The sequence below is a fragment of the Triticum aestivum genome, chromosome 6D (genome assembly GCF_018294505.1).
Source record: "Triticum aestivum cultivar Chinese Spring chromosome 6D, IWGSC CS RefSeq v2.1, whole genome shotgun sequence".
In the NCBI taxonomy this organism is placed as follows: Eukaryota; Viridiplantae; Streptophyta; class Magnoliopsida; order Poales; family Poaceae; genus Triticum; species Triticum aestivum.
In genome coordinates, this window is record NC_057811.1 from 442,201,492 (window position 1) to 442,227,445 (window position 25,954).

The 25,954-nt window shown below is 44.2% G+C and overlaps 2 protein-coding genes across 4 annotated transcripts; one reads left to right on the forward strand and one right to left on the reverse strand.

Moving 5' to 3' along the window:
- Positions 1 to 5,086: 5,086 nt before the first annotated feature.
- LOC543040 (uncharacterized) lies at positions 5,087 to 18,074 on the reverse strand. The gene is given in 23 exon segments (XM_044565161.1): positions 5,087 to 5,147; positions 6,945 to 6,968; positions 7,050 to 7,103; positions 7,214 to 7,356; positions 7,520 to 7,798; positions 8,164 to 8,264; positions 8,361 to 8,429; positions 9,221 to 9,285; positions 10,508 to 10,647; positions 10,809 to 11,120; positions 11,171 to 11,310; positions 11,396 to 11,560; positions 11,664 to 11,746; positions 12,743 to 13,096; positions 14,482 to 14,556; positions 14,942 to 15,028; positions 15,127 to 15,168; positions 15,398 to 15,585; positions 15,679 to 15,940; positions 16,375 to 16,541; positions 16,763 to 16,903; positions 17,002 to 17,083; positions 17,610 to 18,074. Coding segments are annotated over 23 exon segments (3,186 nt in total). The 5' UTR covers positions 17,762 to 18,074.
- Positions 18,075 to 20,029: 1,955 nt separating this feature from the next.
- On the forward strand, positions 20,030 to 25,746 carry LOC123145691 (sugar transporter ERD6-like 16). 3 transcript variants are annotated; one of them, XM_044565163.1, is made up of 18 exons: positions 20,030 to 20,489; positions 20,585 to 20,647; positions 22,015 to 22,104; positions 22,199 to 22,258; positions 22,350 to 22,415; positions 22,549 to 22,614; positions 22,689 to 22,764; positions 22,859 to 22,923; positions 23,253 to 23,345; positions 23,434 to 23,514; positions 23,605 to 23,689; positions 23,771 to 23,814; positions 23,894 to 23,956; positions 24,036 to 24,095; positions 24,644 to 24,697; positions 24,865 to 24,924; positions 25,032 to 25,146; positions 25,405 to 25,746. In XM_044565163.1, exons 1-18 carry the CDS (start codon positions 20,205 to 20,207, stop codon positions 25,524 to 25,526), a joined length of 1,548 nt encoding a protein of 515 aa, XP_044421098.1. In that variant the 5' UTR covers positions 20,030 to 20,204; the 3' UTR covers positions 25,527 to 25,746. The 3 variants fall into 3 exon arrangements, 2 of the variants coding, with proteins under 2 accessions (XP_044421098.1, XP_044421097.1); XR_006472370.1 differs by having other exon boundaries at positions 23,434 to 23,689; positions 25,032 to 25,277; XM_044565162.1 differs by having other exon boundaries at positions 23,434 to 23,689.
- The last annotated feature ends 208 nt before the right edge of the window (positions 25,747 to 25,954 follow it).

Below are 25,954 nucleotides of genomic sequence, written 5' to 3' on the forward strand. Positions count from 1 at the left end.
AAGTTCAACTTAACAGTCTCCACTGCAGTACCGGTATATAAAACAGTGTTTTGGAACTAAAGGCAAATTCTATGTGCCTTTAGGATCTGGTGGGGGATTGCTGGAATTTTATCTATTTATGGGCCTAGCCCAATAACAATTTCAGAAATTCCTAATAAATCCTAGAGGCCCACTTAGCCCATTCGTGCAAGGAAAGGGACACTACTAAAGTTTAGTCCCACATTGCTAGTTTAGAGGGAGTTGGACCTCTTTATAAGGAAGGTTCTTTCCCATATGTATGAGCATGAGAACAAGAGGGACATCCACGCGCGCTCCTCCGCCGCCCGCCTCGTCATGACGCGCCGCGCCGCGGGTTGCGGGAATGAGCCGAGCCGATGTCTAAATTTTTGCCACGCACTACGGGTATACGAAAGGTCACTCGGGAGCTGGAAAGTTTTTGCTGTAGTGGATATTGAATACGAATGCTGCACCCTTCGGCTGCTATCTGTTCGTTTCATCTCCCTCGTTCCCTTCAGCTCCCGACGCAGCCTCTCGCCTCCTTCTCTTGCGCTGATAAAAGGGAGGTCGCTCCTCTCAGAGAGACGTACCAGAACTCATTCTTTCTCTCGCCACCGGTCCCTGAACACTGCGCTGCTGCTACGATCTTCCTCATCCCGGCTTGCGGCGTGCACCGCAGGTCGGGACAGTAGGCCTCCAAAACCGCACCTCTTTGAGTCCTGTACGGGAGAAGGGTGATAAGGTTTTTGGGGAGCGCTCTGCGCGACTACTGACTTCTTCGTCACGGACACCCCGGACTCCGACAACTACTTCCCCGACGACGACTACTTTCCCGACGTCGACAACCTCCTCCACGACATGGCTACCGAGGACACCGACCCCAAGTCCAGTGCTACTGTTGCAGCTGCTGTCCCGGACGTGTTCTTGTTTTTCCTGTTAGAGGTTCTGCCACAGTTCCTTGTTCTAGTCCTTGCCCTACACATGATAGGTTCTACTTCATATATGCTACTTGGTCTACTGTCTACTCTAGAGATGTTCGGTTCTAGTTTATATTTGCAGATGTTATCTACCTTCTCTTTGTCAGATCGCATGACTTGCTTTATCTCTGCTACTTTAGTCATGCTTTATCTAGTATTTCCGTTAATAAAATCATATGGTAAATTACTCATATTTCCAACAATATCATCCACGAGGAAGAATCCCCAAGGCACTCACACTGTTGACAAGTTATATTTAATTAATTGAAATTATATCAAGATCTAGCAACTAACGAAATTAAGAGTGGGCAAGTTTTAGCAAGGAAATTGATTCCCTTCATCCGGGTGATCTTGCGGTCTTTTCCGCCGCCTCCCACGAACAACATGTGGCAGTGGGTCACGGGCATTGCAACCCCATCTCTGCTTTATCCTCATAGGAGGCTCACTTCCTTCGAGCAGAACCACCACCGGCCCCAACTCCCACTCCCGAACACTAGTCCACCATGGCGTCAGCAGGCTTCTCCTCCTGCTTCCATCTACAACATCAATGGGGCTCCTTCTAATCTTCTCAATATGTTTCTCTAGGTCCCCTAAACATAAAGTGTTCCTGCTCCAATCAGCAGGCCTACATTATCTTCTCCACACCTACCCCCATGTGTTCATGCATTCCTTTCGATCTCATCACACCCCTCAAACAGACAACCAACTTTGGATATATTATCTAAGTCGATTTGTGGATAAATAGCCAATTTCACCTTTTCCAAAAAGCTTCTATGTAGGGCCCAAGTAGGGATGCAAACTAGACGGGCTAGCGGATAATACCACAGTACCAATGCAGTGTCAATTATGAACTAATTGATGAGTTCCACCGGACACTATGCAAGATGACAAACTCTCTTTCAAAACTCCAATTATTTTTTGAAGCCATTGAATGTTAGCATTCCAATGTATTGAGGATTTATTTTGGGGGGGGGGGGGGGGGGGGGGGGTACTGTCAATACATTGAGGTAGCCAACCAAACATGTCGATGGGTTTTTTTGCGGGAAAAGCTTCGATCTATTCATCCTTAACCATGCATGGCAGTACATAGAACACTAGAAGTAACAAAAATCACATCTAGATACGTAGACCACCTAGCGGCAACCATACGCACTGAAGCGAACCAAAGGCGCGCCATCATCATCGCCCCATCCTCACTGGAGCTAAGCGAACCTTGTTGTACTAGCCAATCAGGAAGTCGTCATACTAAGGGCCCATGGGACTGGCACACTAGAACAACAATCATCACCGATGAAGAGAAATATAGATCAGCAGGATCCAACCTCAAAACACATGTACAAAAAACTGGATCCAAACAGACCCACGATAGACCAACACCAAATGAATCCTGTGAGATCCGCCGAAGACACACCTCCATATGGCTTCCAACAATGCTAGACATACTGTTGGGACGAAGGCCAGGCGGGGAGGACCTTATTCCATCTTCAGGGAGCTGCCTCCACCCTGTCACCATGAGCAGGACACAAATTCTAACCAATCTCAAAACTCTCGCTAAAACGGAGCAAGATCCCTCCCACCAGCAAGGACCAAGCTCCATCGCGCCTCCATGCTCCTAAGGCTGCTGGAGACGGGGCACACCGATGGCGGTGCCTACGTTAGTGAGGTAACCCTAATCGCGTTCTCTCCTGGATGCCACGAGAAGAAGGGGTATCTCGCAATCAAGATCTCGCCAGTGGGTTAGCTTAATTGTTAGGTCACTTTCAAGGTGGCCTCATAAGACCATTGGTACGAATTAAAAGGGTGAAAACAAGACGACAATTTTAAGAGTAAAAATGGCCAAAGTAAGTGTCAATAAGCCAACTTTGCAGTACATGAGTTACAATTTTTGCTCTACAGTTCCAAATCTTTCGATCAGCAGTGTTCGTTATCTCTGGTTTTCTAAATAAGAGAAAGTCACGCCTTGCTTATTCGCACCCTAGTTGTTTTAGAAACAACTGAACGTGGATATCTTGTCTTGAAACACAAAGGTCCATCAAATAGACGAAGTAAAAAAAAAGGCCCCACGTTCGATGGGCGACCCGGGTGCACAACCCTAGTCGTCGGGTGCCGCCCTTCCCCACCACTCCTCCCCTCGCCGCGCTGGGCTGTGTCGGCGGTGGCCGGATCATTTTCCTCTCACCCGAAGTAGGGGCCGTGAGGGGCTGCTTCTCCGCTGAGTTGGCGTGGTGCGGAGGCAAGCATAATATGGCGCAGGGAGCTCGCAGATGTGACGCGACAGAGCGCAAAGGCCGGTGGCCGCGCGTTTCGTGGTGGCTGGACGACCGGGCCTGATCTAGGCTTGGGCGGGCCTATTGGCGTGCGGTGTCGCTCATAGCTGGCCAAACGGGTCGGCTCGGCCCGGCCCACCGAGGCACGATTATTATACGGGCCGTGTCGTCCCAGCCCGCGTGATGCAGCCCAGGCATGGCCCAGCTTCTAATCGGGCCGGCCCACTGGCACGCCAGGCCCACTAGTCTGCCTGCTATTTGGCGCACTGAGTATTTTTTAGCCTATTTTTACCAGTTGGGCATATAGAGATATATAAAAAAATAAAATAAATATAACCGTGTCGTGCCGGCCCGCGTGCTTAGCCTAGCAACCCAAGCACGGCCCAGGGCGTGCCGCGTGCCGGGCCCGACCCATTTAGCCCGTGTCGTGCCTGACCCATGGCGGGCTGACGTGCTCGCGGGCTGGCCTGGTTGGCCCGGCCCATTTGGCCAGCTATAGTGTGTCACTGGCTTGGCCGTGGGTGTGGCCTGGTGCTCCGACGTTTGTAGGGTCTTGGGGCCACCGTTGGCACAACATGTGGTGTTTCTTGCAAGGGCTTGTTGGTGGTTGGCCGCAACTCTGGGCGGTGCGGTGGGTTCGATCTTGCCTTGTGGGGCGTCTTCGAGGTGACCTTGGTGCAGATCGCGTTGTGGAGTCGTCGGGCCTCGACGGCTGCTTGGTGCCATGGTGATGTAGATTGTTGCAGTGGTGGCTAGGTGGCTAGGTGTTGGTTGTTTTTTTACGGTGGTGTTGCTGGGGCGAGGCGATGCAGCTTCATCTTCTAGGTGTTGCGGCAATGGCGGCAGAGTGAACTAACATGGATGGTCCACCCCATTTCGGTGGGCAGGGATGTAGGTGAGACGATTTGGATGAATGTCCTACTCGTCTTTGGTCGATGCCATCGACGACAACAACTGTGGGTGTCGTTTCCCTTTCTTGGAGGCGACGATGTGGTGTGTCGGCATCTTGCTCTCTCTCACTTGTTTGGTTATCTCTACGCAAAAGTCTAGATTCTGATTCACATCAGCGATGGCGATGTCCTTGACATCGTTCCTCTGTTGGGAGGGAGGTCTTTGTTTGCGTTCCTTTGGTATACGCCGCGGTTCTACATTGTTCGTCAAGGACACTATGTACAATGTCACGGGTAAGTCGAGTACGGCGACTTTCTTGAGGTCACCCTAGTTTGCCACCACCAACCCTTTTCAGCAATCAAGAGTGGTCGGTGCATTGGCAAAGAGATTTTGCTTCGAGTTGTTGCTCTTTGGAGGTGACTAACTTCGGTCGAGACGCATCCTTGTTGGCCAGTGTAGGACATGCCCTTATGCGTTGGACTTGTATTGTGTGCGTTCGAGTTGGAGTGTTGTTCGCTACTCATCGGCATGTGGTGGGAGCTTGCCTATATTCTTGAGTTTTACCCTCTGCCTTCTAGAAAGTTAAAACACAATTTGGGGTGCTCACTAAATAAATTAAAATGAAAAATATCTTGTCTTCACTATTTCATCATTCAAGCATATTCCCACAGTTGGCATCGCCACATGCACAAAAATAATTACTAGAAGTCCATGTCAAACAAGGTCAAGATGACAACAATCGAGACGAGTGTCTGCAGCTTCTTTATTCTAATTCTTAATTATGCAAAACCATCAGAACATCATAATAATATACTCCCACTGATCCATATTAATTGTCGCTGACTATTGGGGGATCGGCGGAGTAATAAATCTACAAAGTATCACCTTAAAATACTTGCTAGGCAAGTGGAACTGGGATAACGAGATGAGGGCAACGGTAGACAGAGTATAGCACTACTGGAGTTGCCTTCCATAAAAATGCAACGGAGCATCATCATCGAATAAGGGATGGTACAGGGTTCTCTTGAATGGGGTAGCCGGCTCTCCCATCAAGCATGGCCAAGGGCTTCGGCAGGGGGACCCCATCTCCCCTCTCCTTTTTGTCATTGACATCGACCCTTTGAAGCAAATCCTCGACACGGCAACTAGGAAAGGCCTTCTGCACAAGATCCGTGGGAGAGGGGTCATCGTGCATACCTCTCTTTACGCGGATGATGCGGCTGTGTTTGTTGCGCCCATCAAAAGAGATGTGGACAACCTGGCGGCCATTCTGAGGGGATTCGGGGACGTCACCGGTCTGTGCACTAACTTCCATAAGAGCTCAATGGTGCCCATTAGATGTGGCAACCTTGACTTGGACCGCATAACCCATGGGCTGCCGGCTGTTAGGGCTGCCTTTCCGCTCCGTTATTTGGGGTTACCGCTGTCGATTTGGAGGCTGAAGCTTGCTGATCTTCAATTCTTAGTGGATAAAGTGGCGAGGAGATTGACAACATATGAGGGCCAAAACATCACCACCATTGGACGTGCGGCGCTCGTCAAGTCGGTTCTCGCTTCCCAAGTCATCTACTTCATCATGCCGCTTGTCATACAAACCACCATCCTGCAAAACATTGACAAACTCGAGCAGGCATTCCTTTGGTCGGGATCGGATAAGACAACTGGGGCAAAGTGCAAGGTCAATTGGGACACTGTCAGTAGGCCGCTTGACTATGGTGGGCTTGGGGTCCTAAACACCTTCAAGTTCGCGCGGGCCTTGCGTCTGCGGTGGCCTTGGTATGAGTGGAAGGAGCCCACAAAGCTGTGGGTTAGAGGTGGGAACCCGTGTGATGAGGATGACCTAAATTTTTTCTACGCATGTACCACCATCACGGTTGGCAATGGTGCGCGGACACCTTTTTGGGACTCTCCTTGGCTTCTGGGTCGCAAGCCCAGAGACATCGCTCCGCTCATTTATGAGGGTTCCTCGCGGAAGCGCTGGAAGGTGCGGGAGGCCCTCAAGGAGAGCGCGTGGATTCTCAAAATCAGGCCACCTACACCGGCCTCCATTGAGCATGTTTCACAATTCTTCATCCTATGGACGCTGCTCCAAGAGGTCCACCTTGATGAGCTTGCCGACGATGACATACTTTGGAAGCACACGGCTTCCGGGAACTACTCCGCAGCCTCCGCGTACAGGGCGCAGTTTTTGGGCTTGGTCCTCTCCCCCATGGACCAAATGGTTTGGAAGGTTTGGGCCCCTCCGAAAGTCAAGTTCTTTGCTTGGCTTGCGCTTCAAGATAGGATCTGGACTGCAGACAGATTGCAGAGGCGAGGCTGGCCAAACTGTGGCCCTTGTCCCTTGTGCAGAGGGGTGCAGGAATGCGGTCCCCATCTATTCTTCAGATGCCGCTTCACCCTCAGGCTCTGGAACATGGTGATTCAGAAGGTCTGCATCCACGACGTGGACACGTCCGCATGGCACTTGCACGACTCCATCAAGGAATGGTGGGCGAGTTTGAGCGCCGAGGGCCCCGCCAACCGAAAAGCGAAGGCTTCGATAACCATGTTGGTTTCATGGGTGATCTGGAATGAGCGTAATGCAAGGGTGTTTAGACACAAGAGTGCCCCTCCGCATGTCTTGCTAAACAATGTGATCGAAGAGTCTAACCTTTGGGTTAAAGCCGGGGCGAAAAATTTAGGGTCTTTCTTATTGCGAGAGTAATTGCCATGCCGTTTCTTGGCACTGTGTTGTAACAAACTCTTTCTCCTCCTCATTTAATATATGAGGCAAATCTTTTGCCTCCGTTTCAAAAAAAAAAAGGGATGGTACCAATATGGCTTAGGCACCGGCCACCTGTCGTTCAAATTCTTTTCAGTGCAAATTCATGTTAAAACAAATACTAAATGAATATGCAGTGCGAAACAGCACAAATACCTGTTTTTCTTAACTGTCGCGTCACCCATTATGTCAGTGGCATGGTCCATTCCTCTTCATCATAGAAAGAAAATATTAATGTAAGCACGCCGAATGGATATATATCTAGACAACAAGAACCCGAGATGGATATAAATGAGACGACAAAACAGGGAAAGATGTACCTTTGAGATGGGAGATCAATCCCGCTTAAAACTTCCACGATGATTGCCCTCGGCAGGTAAGGAGTTACATCAGTTTCACCATAGAAGTTCATGCCAGCAAACAATCCATTAACAATATTAACAAGGGGCCCTCCAATCCCAACCTGGTACAAGAAACAGAATGGAGAAGTTGTAATGGCTTGGGTAGATTACCATAACTAGGTAAATGTATCAGTAGATTACAGGGAAAACACGCATAGATTCTGTTGCACCTATCTATATCGGTTACCATTTAAAACGGGTGAGGGGAGATATTCACCAGTGTACCTTCTTGATTTTACAAGTAGACAGCTTAAGGTCTTCGCAAGGAAGTTTCTCATCCGCAAACTTCTTGACCGCTTTACCGATTGTCCCCATCAATAATCCATCCTGAGCCTCCCGCCCTATAGCTACTACTATTGGTGGCCTTTTCGCCGTGCTGAAAATATATTCTGGACGAATACCATATAGAGGCTTCTTTAGACTGATGACAGCAATGTTATAATCTGAATGGTACAGTTCCAGTGTCCCATCAACGACCTGTTTCGGTGGGAGAAGTACTTTAATCTGAAACGGTAGATAAAGTCAACTCAATTAGCCATCATCTCACTCCAGAGAACAAGGAAAGTAACTAGGAGCAGCAACCTTCAGTTTCTCATCAATCTTGTCTTCATCAACCCGACTTCTAACCAAACTGGCCGAAGTAAGGATAACAGGCTTACCATTTTTATGCCACTTTATAAGTAGGCCTGTACATGAAAAAGATCTCCCATCTCCTACACACAAATAACTTTGGCCATTCTTCAGTGGAAACAGATAATAGAATAAATAAATGATCAACATATGACTATAAAATCACCATCATATGAAGAGAGTGAGACAACACGCCGGCCAATATTTGTAACAACTTTTTTTGGAAGTTTAGCCCAGACCTGCTCCCCAGAGCTACGATGATCAAGATTGCAATCGTAGTCCTTATAACCATATAATTGACCAAATTCCTCTTCAAATGTATTAAACAATCTCCCACCGCCTGGTTATGGAAACAAGAAGGGAAGTTATATCACTGCAATAGCTAGAAAAAAGCTATAGAAGATATAAGTCGCCAATATAGAAAGCAATGACTTACCTTCGAGCACAAGTGGTGGTGGCTGAGGATATCCACATGATTTTAAATAGTTCACATCTGCCATAAATCCTGAAGCAATAAAATGATCAATATGAGTACTCAAGAGATGTGTACAATAAAATTGAGAGATGTGCATATTTCAAGCCCCAACTCTTACCCTAGTCTAATCTACAACCCTCAACAATAGTACCGTGTAAGAATCAACCCCGACTATTAAAACCAGCCAGCATTCAACCTCCCCTCCCCTCCCCACATCCTGCCTTTGACCCAAGTGACCGGTTTTGACCCATTGACCATCCAGTCAGCAAAAAAATCAAAAATTCCAGAAAAAAATATCTAGAAAATTTAAAAGATTAAAATAACTGTAATATCAAAAAAATCTAGAAAATTTAAAAACTGTAAAATCATTTTTTTTAAATAACTTTTTCCCATGATGCTCTGCCCAATTTTTTGAAAAATGTTGTAAAAAATTCCAAAAAAATTGAAAAAAAATGTAGAGTCAAGAAAACAATACTAAGCATTCTGGGAAAGTTGATTTCTTTTTATTATAGATTTTTTTATAAAGATTTCATTTTCTAGATTTTTTTTCATTTCACAGATTTGTTTCCTGGAAAAAAAATTGCTGATGTGGCTTGCTGACTGGATGGTCAACAAAGTCAAAACCAGGGTGTGGGGAGGGGAGGGTTGAATCTTGGCCGGTTTTAAGAGTTCGGAGTTGATTCTTAGACGGTATTACAGTAGAGGGCTGTAGATTAGACTAGGGCAAGAGCTGGAGGTTGAAATATGCACTTCTCTTTAACACCAACATATCATTCTCTGCATATCATCAACAGATAGCATTTTAGAAGATTGATTCATACCTGATGGGACTATGCTGTAAACACCATCAGGCAAGGTATATTCACGGAAGTTCGTAGAGTTTGGGCTGCAATAGAACAATGTTGAGTTTTCACGAAATAAATAGATGCACAGAAGTGCCAGTCCAACAGCAAAACAGCAAAAACCAACACGTGAGCCAAATCGTAGAGAAGGAAACTAGGTATGAAAGAAGACATGGAAATCAGGCTTATCAATACTAAACAGAAGTCAAGAGGATAGAGCAGATACATAGGTCAAAAATATGAGCCACATTGTCCATGTTTTAGTTTGAACAAATGACTCTCTCTTCCTCTTTTGAAAGAATATTTACCAACTTCAACACTAAGGCAATATTCTTCTCCTATCTTTTGTTTGTAATCAAAAGCTCTGCTGCCACAGCAAGGTAAATCCGCTCCCAGTTCTATGAGGCACATATATACTCCCTCCGTTCCAAATTACTCGTCGTGTTGAACTAAAACCACGACGAGTAATTTGGAACGGAGGGAGTATGTGTTACCCACCCATGGATCCATAAATCAATGGATGGATGTGGCAGACAAGCTAAGTGCAACACATTTTTTCCCGAGAAATGTGCAACACATTTACAATGTCGGTCTATCAAATTATTAGATAAATAGTAGGTAAGATTAGAGGTGCTGTAGATTTGTATCTATTTTTTGTTATTTTAGATTTATGAACTCCCAAAGCCCTACTGGCTTTTTCTATGACCTCTTGAAGCACCAAAATGTAGGCAGCAGTGTATGTAGTATCAACAGGGAGCTGTTTTTCGTATTACCACTTCGTTATTGAGATCTAATTAATTGGTCATGGGTTTTTTCACTTGCATTTTTTCAAGTGTTTGAGGGTTGACAAGTGATTCCATTATTCAGTTGCCAGGTTTTAGTTGACAACTTAGATAAGAATGAATAATGTTAATTTGTGAGGATATGCTTATTCGTGGACAATTATTTATGAAGAGTACTCCCCTAATTTTCTGTCATGTTGTGATCACTCGTATGGTTGTAGGGCAAATACAAAATAGTTAATATTTTGCTAAGTGTGAGGTCTATTTCTTACGATAGTTGCATATAATATGTTATCTTATTCAACTCTTTATATGATATTTGTGAGAACGCTTAAAATCCCTTCAATGCTTGTATCAAAATATGGTTCGCCTTACAAGGGAGGAACTAGAACAGGAGGTGTGTTTTGAACAAAACAAATATAGATACGCAAATTGGGGATGATGTAGCTCATAATCATAAGTACTAGAAGCAAAGGAGACATACGTGAGCTTCTCCAAATATTCCAAGTGTACGCGAAGCGCCACACGTGGTAGGAACCAGGTAGTTTCCTTATCGATGTCAACCTCAATGCTCAATCCCACAACGTCCCCGGCTAGATTAATAACTGGCCCTCCAAGTCCAGCCTAGAGCCAAAAAGAATAAAGCAGTAAGGATCGCAAAGGAAAAATGACTTTGGTGCCCAAAGTTAGAATGACAAAATAAATGGAGTTGGAATTACGGCGCAATAATTTTGTTCCACATTTTTTCATCATGCCAAAAAAGTAGGAAATAGCAAACAGCTTACCTCTGTGATAGGACAAGGGAAAGGGATCAGAGCATCTGTAGCTTGCTGCTGTGATAGGATATCAATAGGCTTCCTGGCAGTGCTCATCAAAGTGCCCGAGCTAAAGGCTCGCCCAACAGCTACTAGATCATGCTGCCAATCTATATGAGAGTGCAGATCTACAGGAAGTACTTTTGCGAAGCGGAAGGACGTGACAATCGCAATATGACTATCATATAGCCCCAAGAACCCATCGAAACTTGCTTTGTTGGGAAGGCGCACATTAATCTGTATTGAAAAGGGTAGTGGATCAGCCCAAACGATCACATTTACCTTGAAAAACAAAGGCAAAAACTGAGAACACGGCGATTAGCAGCACCAACCCTCAAATTATCCGCTCTGTTTCTGTTTTTTTCAAATTCTGAAACCAAACGTTTTGAAGTCACAAATCTTGACACAACTGGAAACGTCGTTCCCTTGTGTTGTAAAGCTAAGCCCGAGCATGCAAATAACATCTTATCTCCTGTATAAAATCGTCATTTAGATCATGAACTAGTGATGATTAAATACAAATTAGAAAAATGAGAAGCAGAAAGACGCATAACTACCATCATATAAAGCAAGCGAGACAACCTTGGAAGTCAATGAATCATCAGAAACTGCATCTGTATAGCCAAATGGCTTCTCTACAAAACTCCGGCTCGGAACAGGTGGATCAGGACATCCAAATCGTTCCAAATAATCTTCATTGCACTTGTCCATGGTCTTGTTGACTAATTAAAGAACATGGTAAACCACGACCGTGACTTCTCTATAATAGTAAAGCAATATATGCAAGAGAAGGAAGAACCAACAAACATGAAATCACTGACTCACGTTGCACCATTCGTTCTATATTGCGTCTTTGGCGAGGAGTAACAGTTGAAAGCACATAGTCCATCTTGCTCTTCTCTGTCGGCCTGAAGCAAAATATAATTGGCCAGAAATGCTTAGTAGAGAATCGTATCCCTAGTAAATATTAGAGGCCCAAAGCGACATTAAAAAGGCCAATTGAAAAATAGGCCCTATGCATGGGAAAAAAACTTATAGAAACAAGTTTTTTTATCACATCATTAATATAACTTTTTGTCCCTTGCAAGAATTTCATCTTTGCTAAAAGATACATATGAGAACTCATAAGTACCAAAATAATCCCTCCTTTCACCAATATAAGATGTTTTGGAAATTTCAATATGAACTACATGCGGACTGAAATGAGTGAGCATACATACTAAAACGCGTCTATATACATCTGATTCAGAAAAAAGTTAGAACATCTTATAATTCGGAACGGAGGGAGTAACTTTTTAATAAAACGCCTCATCCTTCTAACTTTCCTTAATATAAAAAATGGAATATCTTAGTATGCAATGGTACCTAAAATATCATTTCCTAGTGCAATTGCAGCCAATGCATTGAGTAAGGGCTTGTTTGAGGAAATCTCCAAAGAGAGTGAGGTTAGAACTGTTGGGTTAACTGATTTCCAAAAGAAAATTCTCATTTTTGTTCATATTCTGTATTATAAATTTTCAATTATTACTAATACTAGTTACCAGTATCGAAGAAAAAATTAAGGGCCTTTCCCCAGCGTCAGTTGGAAACCAAAACAGAAGTACTATCTGCATGTGTTTGTGGAATTACTTGCAGCCAGTTCCTAGCACTACTGGTTATGACGGAGAGATAGTGGGAAAGAGTCAAAGAGAAGTAGGTGAGATCTCAAAAGAAGAGGAAGAAGAAAATATTTCGAGTGGCAGAGATCAACAAATACTCGACTCGAACTGATCCATGCACAACTACCACTAAATATTAGTACTTCCTCTGTCTCATGTTATAAGAGTATTTTTTACACTAGTGTGGTGTCAAAAACGCTCTTATATTATGGGACGGAGGAATAGCAAATTAAAATAGATGCTTACAGCTGAAATAATGGTTCCCCATCAGGAGTAACAGTTGAAAGCAATGAGCCACGACTGGCTTCTTGGACCCTCTTCCTCTTCGTTCGCTCTATAATGCGTGTTCCGCGAGGAGTAGCACTTGAAACCAATGAGCCACGACTGGGTTCTTAGTTCCTCTTCCTCTTCTCCCGCTCTATAATGCGTATTTCGCGAGGAGTAGCACTTGAAACCAATGAGCCACGACTAAATTCTTGATCCCTCTTCCTCTTCTCTCGCTCTATAATGCGTGTTTCGCGAGGCGTAGCCCTTGAAACCAATGAGTCGCGACTGGCTTCATGGCCCCTCTTCCTCTTCTCTTTCTGCATCTTTGCGGTCCTGGAGCAAATAATAAATGGGTAGAAATGTTTAGTAGAGCGCCATATTCCTAGTAAGATACTGGAGGCCCAAAGCAAAATTTAAAAGTAGGTGCTACGCGTAGAAAAATAAACACTTCTAGAAACAAGCTTTTAAACACTTCTAGAAACAAGCTTTTTTTTCATACATCATTAATATAATTTTTTGCCCCTTCTAAGAATTAGATCTTTGCTAAAACGAAGATACGAGAACTCGATCATAAGTATGAATCCAACTTTTTGATAAAATGTCTCATACTTGATTAAAAGCTTCAAATATCTTGGCATGCAATGTTCTCCAAAATATATTTTTCTAGTGCTATATATTGCGGCCAATGCATCCAGTCTTTGTTGTGAACATGGATTGGATTTCAACAAGTTCTCCTTGTGATGCCATAGTCACTACTCACAGTAATAACCAAATTGCTTGCATGGTTACATAAGGGACAAGAATTATGGGACGGAGGGAGTAGTATCGAACAGCAGATTGGGAATCAATAAATCGCAGTGTCATAATTACTGAGAGATTACTGGCGTCTATTTCAGCTGTAAGCCACTACTACTGGCTATGACGGAGAGATGGTGGGAAAGGGTCAGCCAGAAGTAGATGAGATCTCAAAAGAAGACGAAGAAGATAATCTTTGGAGTCAGATGGACGAAATACTGTACTAGCAACTGAGGAAATAGACGCTTACAGCCGCGTAATCTGGTCGCAATGCGCGGGCCGGGGTGGATCTGTGAAGAGGCGCCCGGCGATCGAGATGAAGCAGCCGAGTAGGAGACGATGGATTTGAGGAACGAATTAGGGCTTGCTGTGGCTTCTTATTCCCGTTTGTCAATGTGAACTTTCCATATCTGAACCTGAACTTACAACAACTACCAACTTACAACACCTGGGACAGATTAGAGCTCTCTTTCTTTTGGCGGGGACAGAAGATTACGGCCCGCAGATCATGGGCAGCCAGCGTGATTCCTGGAACGCTGATTTGCTTGGTCTATCCACTGCAAAACCTCAGAGGCCGCTGGAGCTGCTACGGAAGCAAAGCCTTTTGGCTGGCATTGGGGATGGGCGGATCACCAACGACGAGATGGGAAGGAGCAGGGCTGGCAGAGAGGAAGAGTCAACGGCTATCAAGGCGGCTGTTGTTCGGCCAGCTACAGCCGGACGGCGCCTTATCCTTACCTCATTTTCTGAACTCTTCTTGCGGTTAGGCGTTTGCAAACCAAACTTCGAATTTAATTCTCATGCAATCTGATAATACAACAATTATAATCATGCGCAGCCCCATTTCAAAACCATAGCAGCAAATGTGTAACTAGGTTAAAATATACATCTTAATTCCAACATGAAATTTATATTAGTATTACCTCCGTCGCAAATTACTTGTATCAAGACAAAGTAATTCAGGACGGAGGGAGTATATATATAAATTAGCTAAGATAAGAGATCACATGGGGCGTCTTCAAACACAAGAGAAGCAAAGTACAACAATGTCAATGCATATCAGCCTAGGAAGCTGAGAGCAAAGCAACACCAAAGTTCTTCATGCGCCCCCAGGCCACAAGAAACCAGGTTATCATGCCGTGACAATCACTCGCTCCCAAAAGCCCTTCATGTCAAAAGTGGCAGGCACGCATGTAGGAGTACTCGGGAGACACCTGTCTTTGTTCCCTCTGATAAACTACAGGTAAATTATTGACAAGCGCTCTGTTTCTCTGTTGCAAAGTGATGCAGATTGGACTGATTCGCTAATGGCACAGACAGTGTAACACCAGATGAAACCAAATTCTTCTCGCGCTTCGTCAGGAGCTTCATGCTCTCTCTGCGGATGTTCTTACAACAGGGAAGCTCGGCTGAATCAATGGCGCCTGTGCCGATGATCTTTGTCTCCAGACGAGTAGTAGCCGGCGCGGTCTGGAGAGGCAACAAACAAGACAGATGAGAAACATGATTTATTAGTGGGGGGCACTATGGGGTTGCTGAAGTGAGGCTTGCAGAGCAAATGTACGTACCGCGTGACGAGCGGTGCCTTGATTTCTCCTTGTCCGAGTATCCTGCATTGGAGGGGGATAATGCAATATGAGTACAACGCATTACATCTCAAACAGTGTAGGCCCAACAGAAATGTTCATGATAGTACCTGAACTTTTGTCTCTCGAACGGTGTCTCTTGGCTCTATCACGCTCCCTCTCGTGATCAGAATCTCTACCCCTAATATCACGGTCACGGCCTCTTGATCTACTTCTTTCTCTTTCCTCTGCACGGTCGACATTAGGCTCTGACCTGTCACTCTTCGAATTCACTGCCTGGTCTCCTTTCCCATTTAGCTCAGCAGGCAACAGCTTATCCTTGGTATCACTGTTTTCCTTCACTTTCTCTCGTCCTGCCTTGGCCAGTGAATTCTTCTCCTGGCTAGAACTCGAAGGTACAGGAGTACCCCTATCACTAGCAACGGCACTTGCTGGACTCTCCTGTATAGAAGTGCAAATAAATCCAGTAATCATTACCTTACCTTAGAAAATAACTTCAAAAGAAACAACATAATTTGTAGTGATGCTCCTTACCTTAGACGCGTGTGTATCCAAGGCCCTTCTAACACTGAAGGAATCATTATCTTTATACACTGGTATATATTGTGCCTTTGGGAGGCTGTAGAGGTGAGCAAGAACCCTGCAAACTTCCTGAATTGCTGCCTCATCGGCATCAAAGACTGTCCACCAAGGAGGCTCTTCTGGGAGGGGAACCCGGTGCCTCCTAGCTGCAGCATACACAACTCCGCATGCTACTACTTCACTCTTAAACCGTACACAAAGAGTTGTCCGCAAGCTGATATAACAAACAAAGACTTGTTAGTAAGAGTGGATAACTAAGTACAAATGAAACGGCAGATGCAAACATCCCTCAAAAGAAGAAAAGGCAGATGAACAATGAAACTTGATATCAAGTAAAATGCAAGGTTTAATGAGCAAGCATTATACCAAGAAAACAGGAAAGCATCTAATGAACTACTCCCTCCGTAAACTAATATAAGACATTTAGATCACTATAATTTTATATGTCCCTTAAAGAAAGATTTAGCAAGTACATTCCCTACGAACAAGTGCACGTGCACCTGGTTCCCAGACCAGGCTGCAGCAGTACCACATCAGAGCATGTAGCAGGAGCATCGATTAACATATTAGGATAAATAATTTGCAGATCAGACACGCAACATGAATATAGTTAACAACAATAAGATAATCCATGATCGAACAAAGTACCTATCATTGGCAAGGTTCCACGCTTCTTGTGTCAGCTCAGGGGCTTCGAGTGTTGCTAGGTAGTTCGAGATGAACTTGTGCGGGTGTTCAACGTGGCAGATAAACCCCATCTCCTTCAGCAGATGTCGTTCGGTCCTTATCAGATCATGCCTCAGTTCTGTATATTTCTGCAACAAAGATGAGTAGCAGCTTTCAATTAACTATCCATGGAACAAAGAGCTGCAACAACAACATATGATACAGAAGTAATAATGCAAAAATTAAGGTACAGATGCCATTCTAAGTTTCAAGTTTTTTTTCTGCCACAAATATTAAGTCTGAATGTACAAATGTTTCCAGGAAAATAGGATATGGGGAATAAAGTTCTGGTTATTTGAACAAAACATACCGTTGAAAACACATCCAAGAATTCTATTGGTAGGCTTTCTCTCCTGCATTCCATTCTATGGAAGACAAATATGATATGCTTTGACCTTCTTGGACTCTCCTCCAACTTCCCAGCTAACCAAACACAGCTAGCAGCAACTCTCTGCAAGAAGAAGAAGAAAATCAAAGAGGCTCATTAACTCAGCTCGTAAAAGTCGGAGAATGGTTAGGCTGTAGTAAACTGGAGACAAACCTATTTACCTTAGCGCTAAATCGTGCAAATGATTTCTTGCAGTAAAACCGATGGAACAGTACTTGTGCTGTGGCCATCACTGCTTGAGGTCTTTGCTGAGTGAAGGAATCGACAACACACATAATCAAATGTAGAAGAAGAAAATATATAATACAACAATTATGTCTGTTTAATCATAACTTGTCAATAAGATTAACATACTGATATATGTGAAGTTTTGCAATATATAACTCACTGTGATATCTTCAAATAGGTTAGCATGAAAACAAAGTTTTTACTTTAGTGTATTATCAACTATTATGGAGCCACGTCTTCATTGATTTGGTAGCCAAATTACATTGCAGATGACATCAACTCTCTATGCTATTCAGCATGCTATAATTAATTGCTAATACACTGAAGTAAAAAGAAAAACTTTGTTTTCGAACCAACCTATTTGAAGATGTCAAATGAGCTGTGTTTCATCTATGTAACCCTAAGCGAATCCTAAGCCTAATGCACGCAAAACTTGCGTTTGAATGTGCTCGATTTCCCATGGAAGTTTATCACCAAACCCTAGAAAACTCATGAACTTGCAAAATCCGGGAACAAAGGGAGGCGGGGGACAAAAGGATACAGCCTGAGGAGGATGCCGCTCTCCTGGATGAGGTCGCAGCCGTAGACGCGGAGGGTCGTCTCGGCGGCCTCGTCGATCCCATCCTTCCGCGACGGCGACTCGCGCAGCTGCTCGTCCGTGAGGTAGAACGTGTCGATCGCCGTGTAAATCATGTCTCCCCCTGCTCACGGCGTCCAATCGGGGCAGGAACCGCCCGGCCGGGGCGGCGCGCCGTGGCGGCTGGGGGGAGGAAGAGGTGCGGTGTGATGACCGGCGGCTGATGGGAGGCGGCGACGGAGGAAGGGGCAGGTGGAGGCGGCGTTGCAGGGGGGCAGGGAGGAGGCTGGAGGAGCTCGGGGAGGGAAGGAGCCGACGGCGTGCGAGCGTGGGGTTGGCGGCGGCGTCGCGCGATAGGGACTTAGGGAGGAGCGGGGTGGATACCTCGCCCTCGAGCCTCGAGGAAAGGGGATCGGCTAGGATGGCAATTTTGCGGTAATTTTGCTGAATTGCCAGGGATACTTCGGACCTTGACGCAATCACGCTACACGTCGGTCGGTTGAGTAAAAAAATTGACACCACTCAAAAAAAATTGACAGACTTACCTTTTTCAAAACCTCAACGCACAAAAATACGAATTAAAAATATTTTAAAAAATGACCATTTTTCATGATGTCTGTCTGAAGCATCATGTTGAATGGCGAGACAACTACCTCTACCTAAGTGGTCGTGTTATCTAACACAAACCCTAGCCCGAGGCGTCATGGAAAAGGGTCTTTGTTAGAATATTTTGAGATCCGGTTCGTTTTGCCTTGAAGTTTTAGAAAAAGGTCAACTCTGCCCGATGACGATTCGCCGCCCTCTCAGTAATCCGAAGAACTCGGTCAATACAACCACTCGCGCTCCCTGATCTTCGCGTCTTCTGAACACCGAGCATTGCAACCGTTGGGCATTGCTACAAAGGCCTCGCCCTCGTCTATGTAGCTCTCCCCTCCTAGCAGCTAAGGGCATCTTCAACGCCGATCCTTAAAGCGGACAAACTATTTGTGTCTGATATGATGTCAGACGGTCATTCAACACTACATCTCAAATGTCTGTTTGTATTATTAAATAGAAAAAACTAGATTAGTGGTCTTTCACTAAATTATGCATTTCGTTTAGTAGCCATGATGAATTGTGCACTTCGGTCTTAGTAGCCTTCCGTCAAATTATGCATTTTTGTTTAGTAGACATGATTAGTACCTTCCGTCAAAATATGCACTCTGGTCTTAGTAGTCTTCCGCCAAATTGTAGCATGATTAGTAGCCTTCTGTCATTTAGCACTTCGGTCTTAGTATCATTTTGCCAAATTGTGGAGTAACATAGATAAGTAGCCTTCCGTCATTTAGCACTTTGGTGTTAGTAGCATTTCGCCAAATTATGGAGTAACATGATTAGTAATCTTCCGCCATTTGATACTTTGGTCTTAGTAGCCTTCCGCTAAATTGTGTAGCATGATTAATAGTCTTTCCGTCAAATACATGCTAAAGTGGTCACATTCTAAACATCTTTCCGCCAAATGCATGTGCTAATCATTCTTCTTTTGCCAAACAATAACAACTTCCCGCCAAATCCGCCTAATCATTCTTCTTTGGCCAGACAGATGTCCGACTCTCGCAAAGCCCACTGGTTTGCTCCGATTTACAGGAATTCGAATTCGGACACGCAAAGGTGTTCGCGGATCGATGCGGCAATGTGTTGGATATCTTACATCGTCCAGACACCTTGATTCGGACGTTTGCGGGCGTTTTGAGGATCCACGTTGGAGATGCCCTAATCCCCTCCCAACCTCATATTGGCGCGCACCACCGCACCAAGAAGATTAGGCGCTCACTTTTTGTCATCCTTGTGCCGCAACCGCAATGGCGCAACTCACGAACGACATCCTTTCTTTGTCATGGAATACACATTGGTTTATTCTTTTCATTTTCACCCATTGGCTTTCTTGTCGTGAGGCATTTGAAACTAGATCTCGTGTCAGTATGTTTTGATAACCTTTTTCCATTAGTACTTGCCAGATTACGATCACTTGCTTGCCAGGTTATTAGTCATCTACTTACCAGATAAAATTCAATAAAATTAGCCTAGTTATCAAGTTATTGGAAGCCAATGTACATCGGAGTAAAAAACTTGTTTCAGGATACTTATATGTTGACGCAGTGGGGTCAGCTGACTCGAATGCTGGAATAGTTGTCGCATTTCATTTGAGTTCTTACTCATATAGGAGTATTTGCATGTTGCTTGCCCTGAATATATGTGTTTTTCCTTCCACTTTTCGAAAATTTTGGGGTTACTCGAAACGGCACGAGTGCATGCATGTATTTTTTCCTGTTGCAGTATGCAATGGCATATATACGGAACATAAATTTTCAACTTCAGACTCTGTACGCACTGTCTCTGTAGATGGAATGAAAAGAGATACTAGTACATGTCAGACTTTATTTCAGAGAATTTGATTCAGCGTCCGAACCGAAAACGAGTTGCCGCGTAAAATCATGAGGGTGAAGAGATTACGTAGCAGAGATTGCGCAACCAGAAATATGTGATCCCCAGCATTTGAGTCGAAGCTGAAGGCCACGGATGGCTGCCGCGCTCCCTCCGTCGACCGCTCCGCCGCTCCTCACCCGCCGCTCCGCAGCAGGCCTCGAACGCAGCCGCCGGTCGCCGCGCGGGCAGCATGGCGGCTGCTGTGCGCGCCGGTTGCCGGCAGCGGCGACCGCCGGCGCCACATGCGGCCTGACGCGGAGAGCCACGGCTGTGGCGGCGGCCGCTCGGGCCGGGGAGGGCGCGGAGGAGGGGTCGCTGCAGATGGTCCTGCTCAGCACCGCGGTGGCCGTGTGCGGTTCCTTCGAGTTCGGCACCTGTGTAAGCCTGCACCTACACTGCAGCCGCTCGCCTCGCTCCATGTCACAACTTTGCTTCGCTTCCGACGTGGCTATGATCGAGTGTGTGGTATGCAGGTTGGGTATTCTGCGCCGGCTCAGGCTGGAATCGTCGGCGACATTGGACTGTCCAATTCACAGGTTGGTTGGCACGAAGTCATCACCCGTCTTTTTTCGTTGCTGTAGATTGCTATATGTGATTTGTATGGTAAGAGCAGTAGCAGCAATACAGGTGCAATTTCATTTGATCAAACGAGGAACAACGAGGAATGCCATCAGTCAAACACTTCACTATGTTTTTTTTTTTTCAAAATGCTTTGCTGAGGCAAGGGCAGGACCTCTCTCATTTCATATAAGAAGAGAGTCGTCTAGTGCCCTAGTTAATTGAAGAAAACTCGGTGAAAACCAAACTACAAACACTCAGGACACGGCAAGAAAATTGGAGCTTGGGGGGTAGGGATGTAAATGGCACGATTAACGGTGCCACAAAGTTCATTTAAATTTTTTTGTTAGCTCGACAGTTCATTTTCCCAGAGAAAAGTTCTTGACTGTCAGACCGATAAGTGGGCTTAGACGGTCTGCTGGTACTTAGGGGTAGGTTTAAACGAAACCAGGCGAGGGCAGGAGCTCTGCTATTTCACTTTGTATTGGAACTAAATAAAGATATTGTTTGTAACAAAAGGCCCTGTTAGATCTTTTTAGATGATCAGGGAGCACCTCCCCGGTTCCATTAATCAACTCCCAAGTTACAACCAGGCAAAGTATCAAGGCAAAAAAGCAGGGATTGCACGCAGGGCAGCAAAGTGAAAACAAACATCGCAACTAAAAACTGCTAACAACCAACGAGTTCAGAAAGCAACACCAGGTGGGGCTCTCTTTTAGCCGAAACTAGACGTTCTTGGCTTTCTTCAAGCTTCCAAACAGTAGGAATGAAAACAGGTTGAACCCCTCTAAAATTAATAATACAGTATGATGACTACTCCCTCCGTCCCATAATATAAGAGCGTTTTTGACACTAGAGTAGTAGAGTACTGACCTTTATTCTCCAGCTGCCAAAGCAGAGAGTCAACATCAGAGCTAAAATTAACACTATTGGCTACCCCTGCCAGTTCATACCACTTCTCCATTATGGCTGGTGAGAAAGATCTCCCAAAGGTGAGTTTAAGTTGAGATCCATCCCAGGCAACCTGGAAAGTTGTGTTTTTGTTTTTCATTGAAGATAAGATACAAATCCCAAAATTGGATTGCCAGGCAGGATGAACCGAACCAAGTATCTTCCCAAAATCTCACTTTGGCCCCATCACACCAATAACCCATCTATAACAAAATTTGACGAATCTAATCACAGAAATAACCCCTTTCCAAAACACAGGTATTCACAGAAGAGCTAGTAAAGATATTGGTGAGTTGGTATTGCATTCGCTGTCAATGCTCTGTTAGATCCTGATGGTCATGATCTTCATTGCTTTAATAAATAGACTAATTATGATTGATGATTACCCTTGTAGTATGGCATCTTTGCATCTGTCTTGACGGTTGGTGCAATGGTCGGCGCTCTGACCAGTGGCCGCCTTGCAGACACTCTTGGACGCAAAATGGTGAATTACTTTACCCAAATCATACTACTTGAATTGATGACTGAGATGGCTGGCATAGTCCTCACAATATCTGTGCCATTTGCCTTTGCCACAGACCATGCGGCTGGCAGCAATTGTAGGCATTTTTGGTTGGCTTGCTATATACCTAGCCAAGGTATATACATTCCTTGCTCCATGAGCTAATTTCGTTTACAGATGTCGTTTGTTGTTTCAAGAGCTTGAAAAACTGCCTTCATGACATGAAGGGCGCAACGATGCTCTGCTTGGGACGAGTCTTGCTGGGCTACTGTACAGGGGTCCTTTCTTATGTGGTGAGCATCTCCCTCTTAACTCTCAATATGCACCTGACTTTTCATGCTGTTTTGATCAAAAAATGTACTGTTCATTCACCGCTTGATCGACATAGTAGCATTCTACTGCACTAAACATTACCCACATGCACAGGTACCTGTCTTCATATCTGAAATAGCACCAAAGGGTCTCCGAGGAGGCCTTGCAGCCTCAAACCAGGTTGGAGAGAGCTGGACAATGTGCACGAAATGTTAGAAAAGGTTTGAAACTGACAGTTACATCTGCGAGTGCAGCTGTTTATTTGTTCAGGGTGTTCAGCTGCCTACATCATTGGAGCAACGATTTCGTGGCGCTCTTTGGTTATCGTGGGTAATAAATAATATCCATTACTATCTTACCTGCATATGGAATGGCATGACCATTGTCCAAGAAAAATCAGCACAACATTTGCATGTTTGTGCAGGATTAGTGCCTTGTGTGTTCCTCCTCGTGGGTCTTCCCTTCATTCCCGAGTCTCCAAGGTGGCTGGTATGGTTGGTTGTATCTACTAACTTGGGTGTGTCACATGGTCGCATAATGGCAAATACTCCCACCGTCCCGAATTACTTGTCGCAGAAATAAATGTACCTAAACGTATTTTTAGTTTTAGATACATCCATTTCTATTACATTCATTTCTGCAACAAGTAATTCGGGATGGAGGGAGTATATGCAAGCGAATAATCGAATGTGAAACAGAACCTAATGAATAGTTAACCTTTACTGAAGTTATCCCTCAAAAAAGTAAAACATTTGCTGAAGTTATAGATTCTCATAGTAGGTTTTCGTTATGAAGTTCATTCTTCAACAATATGACAGGCCAACATCGGGAGAGAGAAAGAATTCCGTGCTTCACTACAAAAGCTTAGGGGTGAAAAGGCTGACATATCTGGAGAGGCTACTGAGATTATAGTTTGCTTCTTCCCTAAATTGCTCCGCTTATCAACATATAATTTGGGGAAGAGGATATTCCAAAAAACGATCTCTTATTCTTATGCAGGAGCATGTTGAATCAGTTCTGGGTTTACCTAAGGCCAGGATTCAGGATTTGTTTCACAGGAAAAATATGTATGCAGTCATTGTAAGAACTAAGCAATTTCATCAACCTACTTCGTTTCCGAAAGATCTTATTTTTCATCATCATGAAAGAAGTTCTAGCTTTGATGCACAGGTGGGCGTCGGCCTGAAGGTCTTTCAGCAACTGGGGGGAATAAACGCATTAGGCTTCTATACAAGCTATATCTTTTCATCTGCAGGTATCCAAATGCTACCAAATTAATTGTGCCATTTTACTGACGAGGGAAACATTCTGTAATTGTTCTTCCCCTAAACTTCAGGGTTTTCTGGTAAACTTGGGACCACATTGATCGGCATTATTCAGGTTCAGGATTGGCTATTCTCGTCAATAACTGTAACTGGCTTGCTGGCTGTATCAATTTCTATAACTATAATTGTTTCAGATTCCAATCACGTTACTTGGGGCCCTTCTCATGGATAGGAGTGGAAGAAGAACCCTTCTACTGGTATGGATACTTCAAAACTGAGCTGATGCACTTACCTAAAAAGAAAGCTTCATTTTTTTTATATTCTTCTATTAATTAGGTGTCTTCATCTGGCACATTTGTGGGCTGCTTTCTTACTGGGCTATCATTCTACTTCAAGGTAACCGTAAACTTGTTTATTCCATGGGGCAGTCCAACTTAAAATTTGAACTGGAAATCATTTATTGATGCTAAGTTGCTAATATAAGCCATTACGAAATCTCGGGAAGAAACTTGTCATGGTTTTTAGAAGTTCTGGCTGGTCTTTTTGCTCATCAATTTTTGTCTCCTTCAACACTAAGTTGATTTGTTCATCACATAGTTCGTATTTCTCAAACCGCGTCAATGGCAATGCAGATATGTGGAACTTAACTATCTGATAATAGTAGTGCCTGAATGCAAAACATAAGGTAACCGCGGTTATTAAAGTTCCCAGCTAGTACGGAGTATTTGGCAATGGGACAAAAATACCAGACTGCACAAGCACCGACTTCCATGTATGAGGCTCTATTAAATAAACATGATTGAAGGGTGAAATATCAACAGATCAAGCCGATCAAATCGACAAAAATAAATAGTTGAATAAACGTGACCTGAATTTACATTTCAGAATGTTCGGTGTCTATCATTATACAGAGTATTGACTTTCTATCTTTTTCATGATCACAGGCACAAGGACTGTACACACAATTGGTTCCTACATTGGCTCTTTACGGCATACTGGTACAGAAATTACGTAACTAAAACATCAATAATTTTGTGTGATCCCAATGTAAAAATGAAAAATTGTGTACATAGTTCATCACCACCTAGACGTCTAAGATGGCAATTTTTGCTGGCATAACATGTCTGAACTCCAGATATGTAAATTCTGACTCCTTACTGAATAGGCATACTATGTGGCATACTCAATTGGAATGGGACCTGTTCCTTGGGTTATCATGTCCGAGGTATGAATATATCACCATGAAGTTAATTAGGGATGATGCTCCGTTCCGGGTAATCTGTAAGGAGCCCACGTTTGTAACTGACGACATCTCATTGTTTATTGGCAAAGATATTCTCAATCAACATGAAAGGAATAGCAGGACGCTTGGTAACCCTGGTTAGTTGGGTTGGTTCATTCGTGATATCGTATTCGTTCAGCTTCCTTATGGATTGGAACTCTGCAGGTAAGCATGTTCAACCCTTGTATAAGTAGGACAGTTGGAAAGAAAGTAGAATATCCACCATTACCCACTCATGTGACAGCCGAATGATAACCCATCAGCAAAAATATGTTTGTAAAGGAGTTATCGCCAAGGTTTGTATATCGTTTTCTACAAAATTATATGTTGCTTCGTTTCTCCCATGAGCTTTGGTTCCACTTACCACTCGATAGTTCTCCAGTAAATGTTTTTGCTTCAGTTTGTTTTTATTTCTACGTGTAGGCACATTTTTCTTGTTCTCAGCAGCGAGCCTGGTTACTGTGTTGTTCGTGGCAAGGCTAGTGCCAGAAACTAAAGGGAGAACACTCGAAGAGATCCAAGAATCGCTAATGGCCGGCACATGACAGGTTAAGAGGGAGGACTATGTATGGCTGGCAGGGCCATTGCAAATTTATGTCTACAGATCTGAGAAAAGGAACTGATATCTTTGTATTGTAAATTCCCGTGTACCTCTTGTTAATCATTAGATTGCTTGGCCATGAGTGTCGAACTATCAATCAATTCCAGACAGATCTGTGTCAGATGATCTAATTTGGTTTGGTTGTGACCAAAAATTTACCATGATATCCTGACCGACAGTTACCACACTAATTTCACCAACGATTATGAACACAACAGAGCATCTTTTGTGCGCACAAATTTGCTTTGCTGGATGGCAGAGTTCATGTATTGGTTGAATGTCATTGGACGATGAAGCAGATTGCATGCTTGCGTGAGTTCATGTGCTTTCTGGTGGACTATATATCCAAGTATTTCTTACAAAGGATCAAAA